At 39.7% G+C, this 14338-nt stretch overlaps 1 protein-coding gene across 2 annotated transcripts in view; it reads left to right on the top strand.

Annotated features, from left to right (window-relative positions):
* Nucleotides 1–2130: 2130 nt before the first annotated feature.
* Nucleotides 2131–14338, top strand: part of CD247 (CD247 molecule) — a 58425-nt gene continuing 46217 nt past the window's right edge. For both annotated transcript variants that reach the window (XM_075411784.1, XM_075411709.1), the window contains exon 1: nucleotides 2131–2314. In XM_075411784.1, coding sequence (XP_075267899.1) covers nucleotides 2257–2314 — 58 coding nt within the window. In that variant the 5' untranslated portion in view covers nucleotides 2131–2256. The remainder of the gene's footprint in view (nucleotides 2315–14338) is intronic.

The raw sequence follows: 14338 nt of genomic DNA, 5'->3' as shown, positions 1-14338 counted from the left end.
ATTTTTATTTGTTCGTATTTGAAAAGAGCACAATAATGTGAGGTTTCTTACAGAGTGAAAGCTGGCATCACTGCGTCAAGTGGCATCATTTTCATGTAACAGTTTTCTGGCGATATTACTTCTGTCTAGTATCTCCTTCTCAGGAAGCTTATTCTGAAACTCCAGATTTCACCTTTCTAACCTGGTGTAATTATGCTGGGTTTCTTCTCCACTCTTGCCCTAAATGAATTCTTTTATTAGCTGTTGCTGCTTCATAATAATAATAAAAATGCAATGAGAATTGTTGAGGAGGAAGTACCCCTAACCACACCTTGGTTCTCCCCTTGCTTTTTTCTTGTGTGTTTAAAAGTTCCGTGGTGGTTGGTTTGGGGTTTGTTTTTAATAATAAAAAAAAAAAAAAAGGCGCCAAAAAAGCCAATCCCAAAACCAAATGACTCCCAGATATCCCTGATTCCTGGTTCTGTTTGAGTTCTAGTGCCTTGTTTTCCCTGTCTCCCTTAAGACTTAATTTCTTTATCTGTAAAAGCTTAACTGCCCTGGCTTTAATAAGGCTAATTTGAAAAGCATGTTGAGGTCCTCAGGTAAAAGCATAATGAAATGCTTTAATATGGTTAACAGAAATCAGTTGCTTGTGTGTTTCCAGCTCATAGTGCAAAGTGTTCTCCTGAGTGACACTTGTGGGGTTACTGCTAAAGCATACTTACTCTATTGCCTGTGTGGTTATCCACCGCTGCCCTGCCTACAGAGCGCTGCTTTAATTCCACCTGATTTGATCACTAGGTTGGCTTCGTAAGGAAACAAGTGTTGTGATTCTCCTGGCTCAGCCTGCTGCTCTCCACAACCCCAACCACTTTTGACCTGGGGGGTCAACATCAATTCAGCTAAATAAAAGAGACTCAAACATAACCTGTTCCTGCTCGTGGTTTTGTGTAGCTAGCTGCACCGATCTTATTAGTCTGCTCAGAGCAGCAGAAAAAGCGAGAACATTTTCACTTTTGCACTGGGCTGCTGGGTTATTCAGTCAGCATGTACATGTGTTACCTGGGGGCTGTGTGCCCAGCCACCCAGCCCCACAGAGGCGGGCACAGGAGAGCTGAGGTGGTGGCAGGGGCTTCAGGCAATGTGGGAAGCATTGCAGTCATAAAGCTGGATAGAGAACATGGACCTGTGGGAAACCAGGCTTTGCCAGCATGGCTGCTGGGAGACCTCGGTTTTGAGTCGCTCCAAAGACCATGTTAACGGGCAAGCCTACAACGTAGGGTTGAAAAGCCTTGTTAGCTCCCAGACCAAAGCTGCCTTCAAACCGCTCATCCTGCTTCTGTGGTGCATTGGTCTGCCTTGGGGTCCGTGGCTAGAGGACAGCTTCAAGCAGCAAGAAGGTTGAATCCCGTGGCCCACTCAGTCGGTAGGAGTGGTGTGCGTAGCCAGAGGCTGCCAAGCTTGCTTTTTCAAGCCTAGCGAAGAGGAGATGCAGGCTGTGCCCCCCTGCAGAGATGACACAGGCTCTCCTCCCTAGAGGCTGTGGTGGCTTGGAGGACAAAATGGCTCCAGCACTCTGCACAAACTGACACCCTTTCAAATACAGAGATGCGGAGTGTTCGCATCAAAAGGCCTCTCCATTTCATAGACAGATACGACTGAACTGAGCCAGGCAGCACCAGCTGAGCTGGCACGTCCCGTGGACGCTGTCTGCAAGGCCGGGCAGAGGCCAGCCCTCCCTGATGCCGGCACCCCGTAGCCCTGGGAGAGCAGCCGCGTCCAGTTGCTCCTCGTAAGGCCATACTTCAGCTGGGTTTAGAAATTAACTTTATATCATTCAGTTTAGCCCACTATTTGTTGAAGAATGACTAGAACTTAAAATTTAAACTTCTACTTGTGTCATACTGCGCACTGGGAGTAGTTATATAGTATCCCTTTTGAAGTTGGGCCAGATTTGGTGCCAGATGCACTTTCTAGGTCCCTTTCAGAGATCAGCAGCTGCCGACTGGGATGACAAACTGAAAACAAAAAAGAAAAAACCAACCCACCAAAAACCATCTCGCAAAGAGGAAAAGAAAGAAAAAACAACACGGGAGGAAACCCCGAGCATCGCCACCGAGCAGGCAAACCCCAGACCTGGGAGGCGGCGAGGCGGAGGCAGGCGCTGCCAGCGGGTGGACGTGGCCGCCCTCAGAGGCGGCGAGCTTCCCGCCAGACGAGCAAGGCCGCAGCCGCGCCGTGTCTCCTCCGCTCCCCAGCACCGCCCGGGCCAGCAGCATGGGCTGGAGGAGGGTCGCCGTCCTCGCCATCTCGCAGGCACGGCTCCCAGTCGCAGGTAAGGCAGGCTTTTATTTCACGAGGAGCTATGTTAGAGCTCTCTTTCAGGAAAGGACGTGATGTTTCTGCGGTGGCCTCCCCACCATTTTGGTAGCAGGAGGGTGTCTGCGTGAGGGCCTCCGCCACATCTGTCCTCCAAATCATGGCTGGAGTTGTGGCCGTCGGTGGACGAGGCGGCAGGGCTCACCGTGTTGAGCTGCCCTGCGACAGAGAGCCCCTGGGGAGGGCTGGGAGGAGGCCAGGCATCAGTGAGGACGGCCATTGTGGTCGTGCAGCCTCCTCTTCTCCTGCCCGAGCGACTGCCACAGCTGAACAGCAACTCACCATTGAACATCGAACCACAGCTATGCAGCTTTCCTTGCAATTTATAAGGGGAAATTTGCTAAAAAAGTGAAAATGTGGTTACTTGCAGTAACCTGCACAGAAGAGGCTTTTAAATTAGTTGGGTAAAGTTAGAGACATGCTGCTCGTAACAGCATCTCGGGGGGTTGGTTTGCAGTAAGCAGCATACCAGGCAGGCTGGAAATGGAGGGGAGTAGGTGATGAGAAAAAGGGTAGCGTCCTTCCTTTTGTGTCTCTGCCCTCACGCTTGTCTCCACTAGACACAGCACAAAATGAAGTCGTTTTTACCTTTATGTGTTTACTCGCGGTGGTGTATACGCTGGCCCTGCTTGGGCAGAGAGTGAAGCAGCTTCGGTATGCACAGATGTTCAAAAGTCATGTTAATTTTGGGAGAGAGGAATGTACTTCCTAGAATTTAGTAGACCAAAAGAGCAACAAACTTTACATCCGAGGCCTGAATTTGGAGAAGTCAGCCAATACTATTAGGCCACGTTTGACCAAAATCCACTGGAAGAATTTCTCCTACAACATACGCCTGAGCTGTGCTGATCAAACACACCATCCTTATGCTGAAAGCTTTGGCAACTGCCACAGACTTTTTATTTTAAAGTTTTCTGGAGACTAGAGGAGGGTTTCGCAGCCGGTTGTTAACGCTGTGGAGCCAGTTCTTGTAACAGGTGGAGGTTATGTTTCGGGAGGGTTTTGAGCAGAGTCTTATGCTCTGTGGTAGGCATGCCTTCTGTTCGCCCTCCATTCGGCCTCTGGGGCCCCTCTCCCTTTCTGATGCTGAAGTATGATACTTCTGGTGCTTGTATTTTGTACACTGCTCTGTGTCCATAGATGTGTATAGGGCTACAAAAGTATGGAAATTGCATTAGGTCAAAATGCATCTGCAAAAAATCTTTTTGCATTTCTCCTTTTAATTAGCCACAAGATATCAGTAGTTCAGGCTCCTCTTGTACAGTTATAGCAGAAAACTTATTGATAATATGTAGTGAAGTTTGCAGATGGGTAAAGCTAGCCCTATAGGGGTCTCTGGTGCTAAGCTCTTAGTGGTATTCACACTCACAAAGAACATATGGGATCAGATTTTGAACAGGTACCATTGCCGTTGGTTTGGAGATGGTTGCCTATGGATTTGAGGGGAAGTATTTTTGATTGGATACCTGTAATAGTTTGAAGAATAGTAGTACTTAGCCTAAGAGTATAGGTAGAATACAAGAAACGTAGCACAAAACTTGTGGAATTGTTGCTACATTATTGATGCAAAATACACTATAATAAAAAATGTAAGATCACTGTGAATTTAGTTCAAAGATGAGACCAAACAGAGGGGTTTTTCAGCTCAGAGCTATGAACAGAAGTAAAGATCTGCTGCTGCCTGGAGTGTTTTCAAGCCTTCTTACAGTGAAGTGAACTTTTAGTTTTTCCTGAAACAAGCTTGGAGTGGTCAGTGATCGAGTAAGCTGCATACCACCTTACCATGAGTTCATTCCACTTCACTCTAATGTGTTTTGTGCTTATTCTTCAAGTGGTCAATTGAAAGATGCTACCAAGATTGGGACTGATGAACTTGCAAAGCCTTTCCTTTTGATCTTTTGAGTACTGAAGTAAATGTCAGGCACGAGAAAAAAATTGTTTTAAAGTAAGTAATTCTAGAGATGGGCCACAAATTCTCATGCAGATCTTGAATTATCGACACAAGGCTACAAATTTCAGAATGCTCAAACTTGGCCTTCGAGCAATTACAGAGGGAAACCATATCATAAACACATTTAGTTTTCTGTGTTTCCCTCCTTCAAAGGTACAAAAGTGTACATCTGGAAGTTTAGCTGAGGTGCTCCTATAAGCTCTCTGTTAAAAAGTGCATAAAAATAAATAATTCGAATTTCTGAGCAGATGATTTTATTAATCGTGTTGTTCATTGGGACATAAGAAGAATATGAAAAGTTTCTACCCAAATATCACAATTAAAATGGCAAAAATCTTCATACAGTTTACAGAGCTTTTAGTCTAAAGTATGACAGGCTTCAATGGCAGTAAAATAATACTGTGGGCAGTATTGTAGAATTAATCCCTTTTTTTTTTTTAAGGCTGGTGAGATGACACTTTTATTTGTATGAACACACAACACCCGGACAGCCCTTCCCTGTTTTTCATTTCTTTACAAAATCACTTTTCTCAGAATTGTTTGCTAAACAGAATCGGACAGTGTCCTGTTTTGTGCTAACTCAGTGGACACTAAAACTTGTCAGTCTGGCAGGTATTACTCGTACGGCTTATTTTCACAATGTTTTGCTCCTCTGAACAGCTGTGTCTTCTGTCCTTTGGGTGCCATGATGCCAGGAGCCTTTTTTTAATCGATTCATGGACAGGAAGATAAAATGGACAGATAATGGGTCTTAGGATTAATTTCCTTCCTTTTCATGAGATGACTTAGCAAGTCCTCAAACTACAAGATAGGTACACTAAAAATTATTTACAAGCCTATCTGGAAAATCCAAGCAAGTAAATACAGGCTATTTTGGCTACTGTTCCCATGTCCTTACGTGCTGTCTTAAGTTCTCCTAGCTGAATTCTTCTTACACCTAGGGGGAAAAAAAAAAAACCTAAAGGCTTAATTCTACATGTTTTATTTCCTTTTTCTCCTGACTGTTCACAATGATTCATTAATAATTCATGGGAAAAACTATGAACAGACACATTAGTGAATGGAACAAAATGCAGGCAAATGTAGCCTTTCTTTGCAAAGGGACATTTGCTGAGCACTTGCAGTGCTATATTCCATTCTCTAATGCTTGTTATAGAGTAGTGCTTTCTATCTGAACCCTTCCAAGCAAAATTCCTAATGAGTGAAGTAATAAGTGAAAGACCGCATTCCTTTTTGTTTCTTTCGTATACACTACATGGGAAGTATATACAAAATAGAGAAAGCTATCTGAAAATATATTTCAAATATATGTGTCCTTTTTAAGGAAGACTATGTAGATAAAAAGCCAAAGTGAGAGATAAATAGGAGGTTCACTAGCACCTTAAAGGGGACAAGAAGTGGATTTATGAATGAACGTTCATGTAAGGAACGCTTTTGACAGCCGTTTTCTGTTATTCACAGAAAGTTGAATTGTGATTAGTACCATAAGTAAACTCATAAGCAAGGAAAAAAGATATATATAAAAATAAATAATTTGTTTTGTAACTATCTCCAAACTGTAACCAAACTCCCTTTAAAAAAGAAAGAAAAAATACTTGCACAATTGCAGATAACCATTGAATCCCCCCTCCCCTCCTCCAATTCATCATGTATTTGTCTATATTGTGTGTAGAACTGTGAGATGCATCAACTGTTCTGGCAAGAAAATGGAGTATGTTTTGAGAGTGGCATGAAGGGAAGATACCTTTAACAGGACACATATTTTAAATATTTCTAAGAAGTTGTATCTACTTTATCCATGTGTGTGTATACTCATAAGGATATTGTTGATTTTCACAGTTCTACTGATACAACTTTTGTCAACAGCTAAACTGAAGTTTCACTGCTGTTTCTTTTTAGCATTAAGAAAACAATTTATGTTATTCCAGAGTCCGAGAAGCTGAAATTTTGCAGATTTTACTTGTTTACACTGTTGTGTAATGAAATATTGCTTTCTTAATTAAATTCAGTCCTGTTCTTTTAAAAATACGTAGTATTTTTTAGCTTTTAAAATATGACAGTCTAAATCAGAGTTTTTTCAGTAAAGCAATGAAGGAATTTAACTCTACTTTGTCCTATGCAACTGATTTATAACTGTGTGTGTAACAGATAAAATGTGCAGGCAAATGAAAAGCTTAGTTGGCAGTCCTTCAGTCTACTCGTTCAATTGCACAGATCTCGAGAGACAGTGGAAATGCAGGTATTTAGCCATATACAAGGGCTATATCCATCTTTGTAAAAGCTAGACTTACTGATGTGTAGTTCTTTCTTTGGCAATTTAGCTATTAAAAATAGAAATGGAAAAACTAGCTCCTAAGCCTCAGTTCACAAGCACTGGTGTCTATGCAAGTTCTGTTTAAGAGACAGAAGACATCTCAATTTTTCAACCGTATAGATTGGAAATATTTGGATCCTTACAAGCTTCCTAGGAATTAACCGTCAACTGTCGGAAGCCTTTTATGTATTTTGTTTTCAAGACTTTGTTATATGTCTGTCAAGTCTTAAGAGAAAAAAACCAAACAAGTTTGGAGTTTTCCATCTTCACGTACTTTTGGTATGTGAGAGTGTGTTAAACATTGTGCTTCTGGCAAGCAGGTTGCAAAGCCTGATGAAATACTCATACTGTTCGGCCTATTTCTTTCATGGGATGTAGTTACAGTGAAAGCTTCATCTACTCTTTCTGAGTAGCAGACATTTTTTTAATTTGTTATATTTTTAAGTGAAGGAGAATCCATCACGATAACACAACTCTTTGAAAGCTCAGATAATATGGAGGTAAAACATATACCAAATTAGGATTTGATGGAAGATGACAAGAGAAAAAGGTTGGAAAATTTTCAACAAATGATGGCGTAAACTGTAGTAGGAGATGCTTAGTAAGTCTAGAGAGTGGCTAGTTGTCAACATTTGTCAGGTTCTTTTAAGAAATCTCACCATATATGATTTACTTAAAATTCAAGCTGTTGTCCAAGATGAAAATCTCAACTTCCACCGTAATTAAGCTTTTTTACTTTTCAAATTAAGTGTTCTAACTTGTAAAGGAAACCTTGAAAATGCAAACCTGAATGGCTTCAGAAATAGAAAAAGAGCAAGCCAGCTATGTAACCTGTCACTTAAATAACTTTTTTTTTTCAAGGCAAATGGTATTTTTGGGGGGTGATAAGGCAGCCTGCCTCAGGATGCTGCAATGCTCGCAGTTGGCAAGCGCTGAAAATAGTTTCCTAGTGAAAAAGAAAAGCACATCAAGTATTTAGAACCAGAGAACACTTAGGGAAGCTTTTCTAAGAGCCCCAAAATTTGAATCATAAAAATGAATTAACAGATCTTATTTAAAAAAAAAGGTCAAGAGTAGTGGACTGAAACACTTCTCTAATGGGACAAGATGTGATATCCAGGAAATTAATGATGGAATGCTAATTTAGGAGGTGTTCTAAGTGTACGTTGCCCATTGAATAAAGGAAGGAACTACATGACTAAAAAACCGCTTTTCTGGTGGTTCATCGAAATTTTACAATTGGTTCGCTCTAGCAAGGAGCATGGGTGTTTTGCATTCATTTCACTTAGAATGTTGCTGTCATCCACACGACAACCGAATCTGAGATAAACAGAGCCAGATATTTATAAAAATGCTTCCCAAGTATTTAATGCATAAGTATGTACTGTAAATTCACTCCGATTGCCCGTGGCGTATATCTCCTTACAAAGCAAACTGAGGCTCGGGAGGGGCAAAACAGAAAAATGTCCAGTTGATAACTATGCGATTGGTAAGAGCAAACCCTCGTACTTGCACAGATCCTGCAAGTGGATCGAGGCTCTTTGTGCAGTTATCTGTATATAGGAGAAGGGCCCAAACTAATTAACATTTATTTTGAATTATTTAATGTAGAAAGTTAGCTGAAATTAAAAGGCATACAGTACTTTATTACTTCTTAGATGAACTTGAAGCAAGAGTTTGGCAAAGCATGCAAAGTCACTTTTTAAAGACTCTTGGCAAACTATTTCAGTGAGAGATCAACTTCCTAACGTGAGATACTGCATGTTCCTAGCTATCAAATGTTTGTTTGGACATTCAGAAATAGCTGAATGGTTTGAAAGACATCTTTAAAAAGTATACGTAAATTGGATTCCTGGGCTGGGACCTTACAGCTCACAATTAATGCAGCAGAATTTTAAACCTTTGCGAAGAAGAATTTTCACTCGTATCATATTATACATTATAGCCATATAATTACTATAATATTAGATAATTTTTTTCAGTTGCATATCAGCAAGCTTCAGTTGGAGAACCCAACATCAAATCTTCGGTAGGAGAAGTGATTTCTGTGTCTATCCACTATGCGTTGTTGCGATTTACGTTGTTTCCCATCCAGCCATGTAAAACCAATTGCAAGAAAGAAGTCTTACCAGAATTATGTGGAGTCACCTCCCTCTCTGTCTCTCTGTTTCTCTCTCCGTGATGCAAATTTGCACGGAATCACCATCTTGGTCTTTTATGTAAGTAAGGTAATTTCAGCAGTACTTTGTGCAAGCATGCAGGTACATTTCTGAAGATTTGAAAAGCAGAACAATGTCTTGCAAATTGTGTTAAGAATCATATTCTGAAGGAAGGCAGGATACAGAGAGAGAGAAATATTATATTATTAGTGTCTTGCAAAAAAAAAAAGTCTACCTAAACTAAAGACAGCTTCTAAGAAGCAGGCAAACAATTCTGTGAATTACTCCGAGTATAGTTGCTCTGTTCATAAAATGTTTTGTAGTAAATTAGTTTCTTTTGTTCATATTTTTATAGAATGTTATTTCATTTCTACAAATTTCTTCATAACAACTTGCTGCTAATTTTCAGGATTCATTTGCTGTTTTATGTTATTTTGTGGTTTATTACCTAAAGATATGATACCTGACTTAGTATGCACAGGCGAACTCACCCTTAACAGGTTCCAGTCTATAATGACTAAGACTTTAAGGGAATTTGTAATAAAAGATTTTCAAGAGAAGTGTATGGGAGTGGTGCTGTATGAAATGTAAGTATGCTTTTTTATTATTTTATTATAATTTTTTATTTTCATATTTCTCTAGAGATGCAAAAATTCTTGCTGTTAATATTGGTTCAGCACTTAATAGTCTGTTGGAATTTGAAGAGTTACAAATACAACACAACCAAAGTAATCCATGTGATAATTAACTGACTCTGGAGGCTTATGCTAGTGATAGATTTGGCCTCATGCTTGTTTGCTACCTGCAATTTTTTCTCCTGATTAACCTGTAACATGGTCTTCATTAGTAATGGGCATCTGGTTCGTTCAGTCTCTGTCTGGGCATGTAAACTCTCTGCATAAGTTTTTCTGCGCAGTTACTGTGATGAATAAAGTGTGAGAATTAAATCTTTGCAGGTGGTAAGCTTAAAGAGAATTGGTGAAAGTAAATGAGATAAACCCACTATTTTCAACGACTGTCCTCTGATTTCCCTTTTCCTGAGAAGGAAATGGAGCAATACCCCATCACAAGTTGCATAATTTTTAACTTCTTGAAACGACTGACCTCTTAATAAACAAATGCTCCATTTTACATATATAAGCGTGATCATACCCAGTGAACCAGAAGGTAAGCAAGGTTAACCCATCTTGATTTCAAGCAGAAGGTCAAACGCCATTCCAGTTACTTTAAAAAACAAACATCTAATATATGCTAAAAACGCTTTCTGGATTTTAGCTTCTCAGAATAAGCACCTAAAATGAAAAAAAAAAAATGACCCCATAAAAAAAAACCCAACAACCAACCAACAACCTCTAAATCTCTTTCGGTAAATTTAGTTTTAATTATGCTTTCAGTAGGACCCAATCTCACTTCTATTTGAGTAGGGAGGTGATGGGAGCTTTGCCTACACACGCACACCATGCTGTATATGAGCAGAATTATGCAGTGAATGCTAGCACCCACAGCACAGTGTCGTAACCGGGTCCGTGTGGGTCAAGGTACAGATGGGTGGCCGTGGACTGCCGGCGAGCGGTAAAATGCGCTGACTTGAAAGCCCAAAGCACCACATGGAGTGACTGCTTTTTCATCCGCAGTTTTGGTAATGGCCTCTACTTTCTGCATCGAGCTCAATACAGTTGACAATATGGATTTCCTTTTCCCTTGCAAATTAGGAATAATTTTATTGAAAATAGCACAACATTGTCCATTTTCTTTACACAAAAAGTTTGCGAGAGAACTCAGAGTAATTTATTTTAAGGCAACTACAGCTGAGATGATTAGCAGTGCTGTCTTAGATGTGATCTAAAGTTCTGATGAAGACCACCTGTAACTTCAAAATTATGGTCCATCCCCAAAAGTTCAAAAATAACTACAGATCTTTAAGAGTTTTGTTTTTTTTGCAAGAGCCCCTTGCCTAATTTATAATGAAATGTGAAAAGTTATGCATTCTGGGTTCATTACTTCACTTTTTTTCTAAGGGTGCATTTTGATCACATGTCCGAGTGTTTCTTCTTGACTTGAATGTTAAAAAACCACGAGATTCTCACAAAATTGCTTCTTTAGAAGAAGCAGCTTTGATTTGCCTTGTTTTGAGTTCTCTCTTAAATTTCAGATGTCTCTAGTATTAATGTAAACTAGACAGAACTGGAATATTTCCTCTTCTGTCTATTCATGCAGCTAAATTAATGTCTTTTCTTCTAATAACTCCAATGTTATTTTACTACTTGCCTCAAAAGCATTTGTTGCTGCTGTTAGCTATATCACTTCTGATGGAAAAGTAGCAGCAGATTTTCAGGCTTGAGACAATTTTTTTTTTAACTCTCTAAAAGAGCTTGCAGATATGAACCTTCAGCCCTATCTTACTGTAAGATCTTTTCCAAGGTGTTTTTGTCTGATTTTTATCTTCCTCAGCTGCAAAGAAGTAGGTAACAGGTTTGCCCCCTTTCTCTCATGCTCTTCTTTTTACATGTTGGGCCAAACGCCTATTTGTTAGATGTGATGACTTTAGTAGAATGAATATCAGGTTTAAAATACAGCTTAAAGGGAAACAATTTTCTGCAAAACTTTGAAAGATTATATTTTTCCCCCTTGTTTTCCACTGGGGTAATCCAAACCTTTCCAAAGTATTTCTGTGAGACACCAAAGTCTGTGAGCAACTAGGGTTCTGTGTTTGGGAAGAGGGGAACCTAGATTCAACTCCTTATTGTGTCTGACTCAGAGCAGGAGCTTTAATAGGACTCCCAAGTGCTAAGCCTTGCAAGCGACACTCATTGATTTTGATGACAAATATGCCATCAGAATTTATACTGGGAAGTCTTTCTGATGAACATGTGTTATCTCAATAAAGCTACACAATAAAAAAGAAAATAAATCTCAGCTTCAGCTGTAGTATTTTATAGTCAGTTTAATCCTTTACAGTCAATTAATGGAGTATATGTAGTTTTGTTCTGCAGAAGACTTAATGATGTTCTTGCCTGTTTTGCAGAGCCTTATCGTAAGTGCACTACAGAGTGGAGTGTATATCTAAGAGTTTCCCCATTTGTCCTTGCAAAAATTGTTGTGTTCTCTTTAGTAGTGACTGTATTTCAGCATGACCAGAATCCCTAAGCAGGCTCAGGTGTGTGAGACTGTCTGAAAAATGGGGCATAGAGGTGGTGCTGTTCTCTTATGTGTTGTCATATAAGAATAACATAAAGAAAAGTACTGACAATATATGCTTATATATTGATGATTCTGCCACTTCTGAAACCACATGTAATTATACAGGAACGGAAGATTTAGAAGAAGGTCCTAGGCTACTAATTCTTAAGGGTATGCAGGGATCTGAGGGAGTCAGCAACATGAAATACGAACAGAAGAGGCAATCTGAGAAAGCCCGGCACATGCGCGGAGCTTTCTTAAGAGAAGGATTTTCTGGAGCCAGAAAGGAGGACTTCAGGTATTTGAAAAATTCGGCAAGTAGCTTCACCTCTAAATGTGCTGTCTACATGCTGTAATTGTAATGTGGGGATAATACTTAATTTCTGTCAAACTTTCCCCTTCTAATTAGGTCACATCAGTGTTTCAGTAAACGTCGCTTATTTAAACATACTTAAAGTAGCTTTAAATTAGATGTCTTGTTTAGACAGCTCCCCAGTGGTGTCAGCAGCTATTTTACTTCAGCAAAACTGCTTGGGCTTTTACCATACTGCTCAGCCAGATATTTGCAGCTCACGCTAAGATATATGCTGAAGGAAATGCACTGTTATCAGCAAGTTGAAAAACAATTTAGCGACATTTTTGTGAGCTGCTGCCGCCTTCATAGTGAGTGCAATGTATATAAACGTTTTGGAAAGGAGAAAGTTTCTCGTTCTGTTCATTTGGGTTCAGCGGGGGTCTTCACCTCCTTTGACGCATCAGGATCAGACTACAATAAAAGCATAATAGTGTTCAGCTTCATGCCTAGTTAGAAGATATCTTAAACCCAAGGAAAAGAGTACCTCTAAGTAGCTGTACTGTCTAGCCTTTATTTGTCAATTTGCATGTATAAATGATTTTACAAAGCGGTTTTACTGAAGTCTACAGTTAAACAATGTTTCATTCCTAAAGCAGTTTTGTTTTGAGGTTTTCAATTTCAGTGTTTTTCTGTTTAACTCATTATCTTCTTTCGTTGGAGTTCTGAATATTTTAAAAGTATCTTCTGGTGCCTATTAATCTATCTGATTAGAAAGATTGCTTTTACGATACTAAGAAAAATCAGTATGAGTGGAACATGAACTTTTTAATTTGGGAAGTCTGAACTTTGGCATCTTGTCTGAAGGATTTGTAGATAATTCTCACAGTTCCCATCATATTCGCTGCTCTACAAAGTCTTTCTCCCTTCAGTGAAAAAATGGTATTCTTAGATAAAGCAAGAAAGTGGAAAAACGGGGTCACAGGTTCTGTGCTTTTAATTGTGGTTGATTTACTGTGTTACCTTTAGAAAGCCACTGAAATGTGTGTAGGCTTTCCAATAAACCAATGTCCAAGCTCGATCAAGCTGGACCACTCTCTTAGCAGTTTTTGTTAACTTTGAATTGCTTATCCAATAGCTGGTATACGAATACCACTTAGAAAGTGTTTGCACGCATGGTCCTGAGGACTGTATGCTGTTTTACTATTTCATTGATCAACAAAGAGGTTTATTTCCCTATTTCATGATGGTGTTTTGAAAACTGAGATCTATCAAGTATCCTTTCGATCCTCCAGTATAATGTATTTTATATATAGGAAACTAATATAGTGGCTGTGTCTAATTTGCTACTACGTTCACGGTGACCCTGACTGCTTACAGGGCAGCCTTTGCTTGCATTGGAAAAATGGCCAACCTTTTTCATTCCCTCTCTTTAAAAAACCTTTATCATTCTAGATTCAATTGAACTGACGAGAGAGACAAAAAAGTAAAAGCTCAGTTATGGACACGCTGTTAGTCTTCCTGAAGTGGAGAGAGGGAGGAAAAAATATTGTCCTGTGCAGACTGTGTGTTATTTCACACTCACAAATCATCTTGTGCTCTTTAGAAAATGTGCTTGAGAGATGAAGAGCACTTATTGCCATCCATGCAACACATGCATGCCGTCACTGTTCATGCCGGTACAGCTCTTAGCATGATGGTGTTTAACCTGGTTGGCATCCGAGTGTTTTTATTTAGAGAATGCAGTATTGGGATTGCGAATATATTTGTACAGTTATTCTAGCCATCCTTTACTCCCATGAGAACACCTGTGCTAGGACCTCACCATTGCCATGTCTAAATACCTCATTTAGATTAATTAAAACATAGATTATTTTTAATGGAAATTGTTCTTGCTGTGTCAGTAGGTATTGAAGTTCAACTCTCAGCTGTCTGTCTTCCTGTAACTGCATGCTGCTTTTCTCACAGGTAGCTCCTGGCTACTGAGGACTTGCCATGTACATTAACTATTAACCAGGCATCAGGCAAGGAGTTCCTTTGGGGACTGACTGCAGTTTATTTGCTCAGTGCATGTAGTCTCTTTT

The sequence above is a fragment of the Opisthocomus hoazin genome, chromosome 1, assembly GCF_030867145.1.
Source record: "Opisthocomus hoazin isolate bOpiHoa1 chromosome 1, bOpiHoa1.hap1, whole genome shotgun sequence".
NCBI lineage: Eukaryota > Metazoa > Chordata > Aves > Opisthocomiformes > Opisthocomidae > Opisthocomus > Opisthocomus hoazin.
The sequence above is the reverse complement of the archived record's forward strand: the minus strand, read 5'-3'. Positions and strand labels throughout refer to the sequence as shown.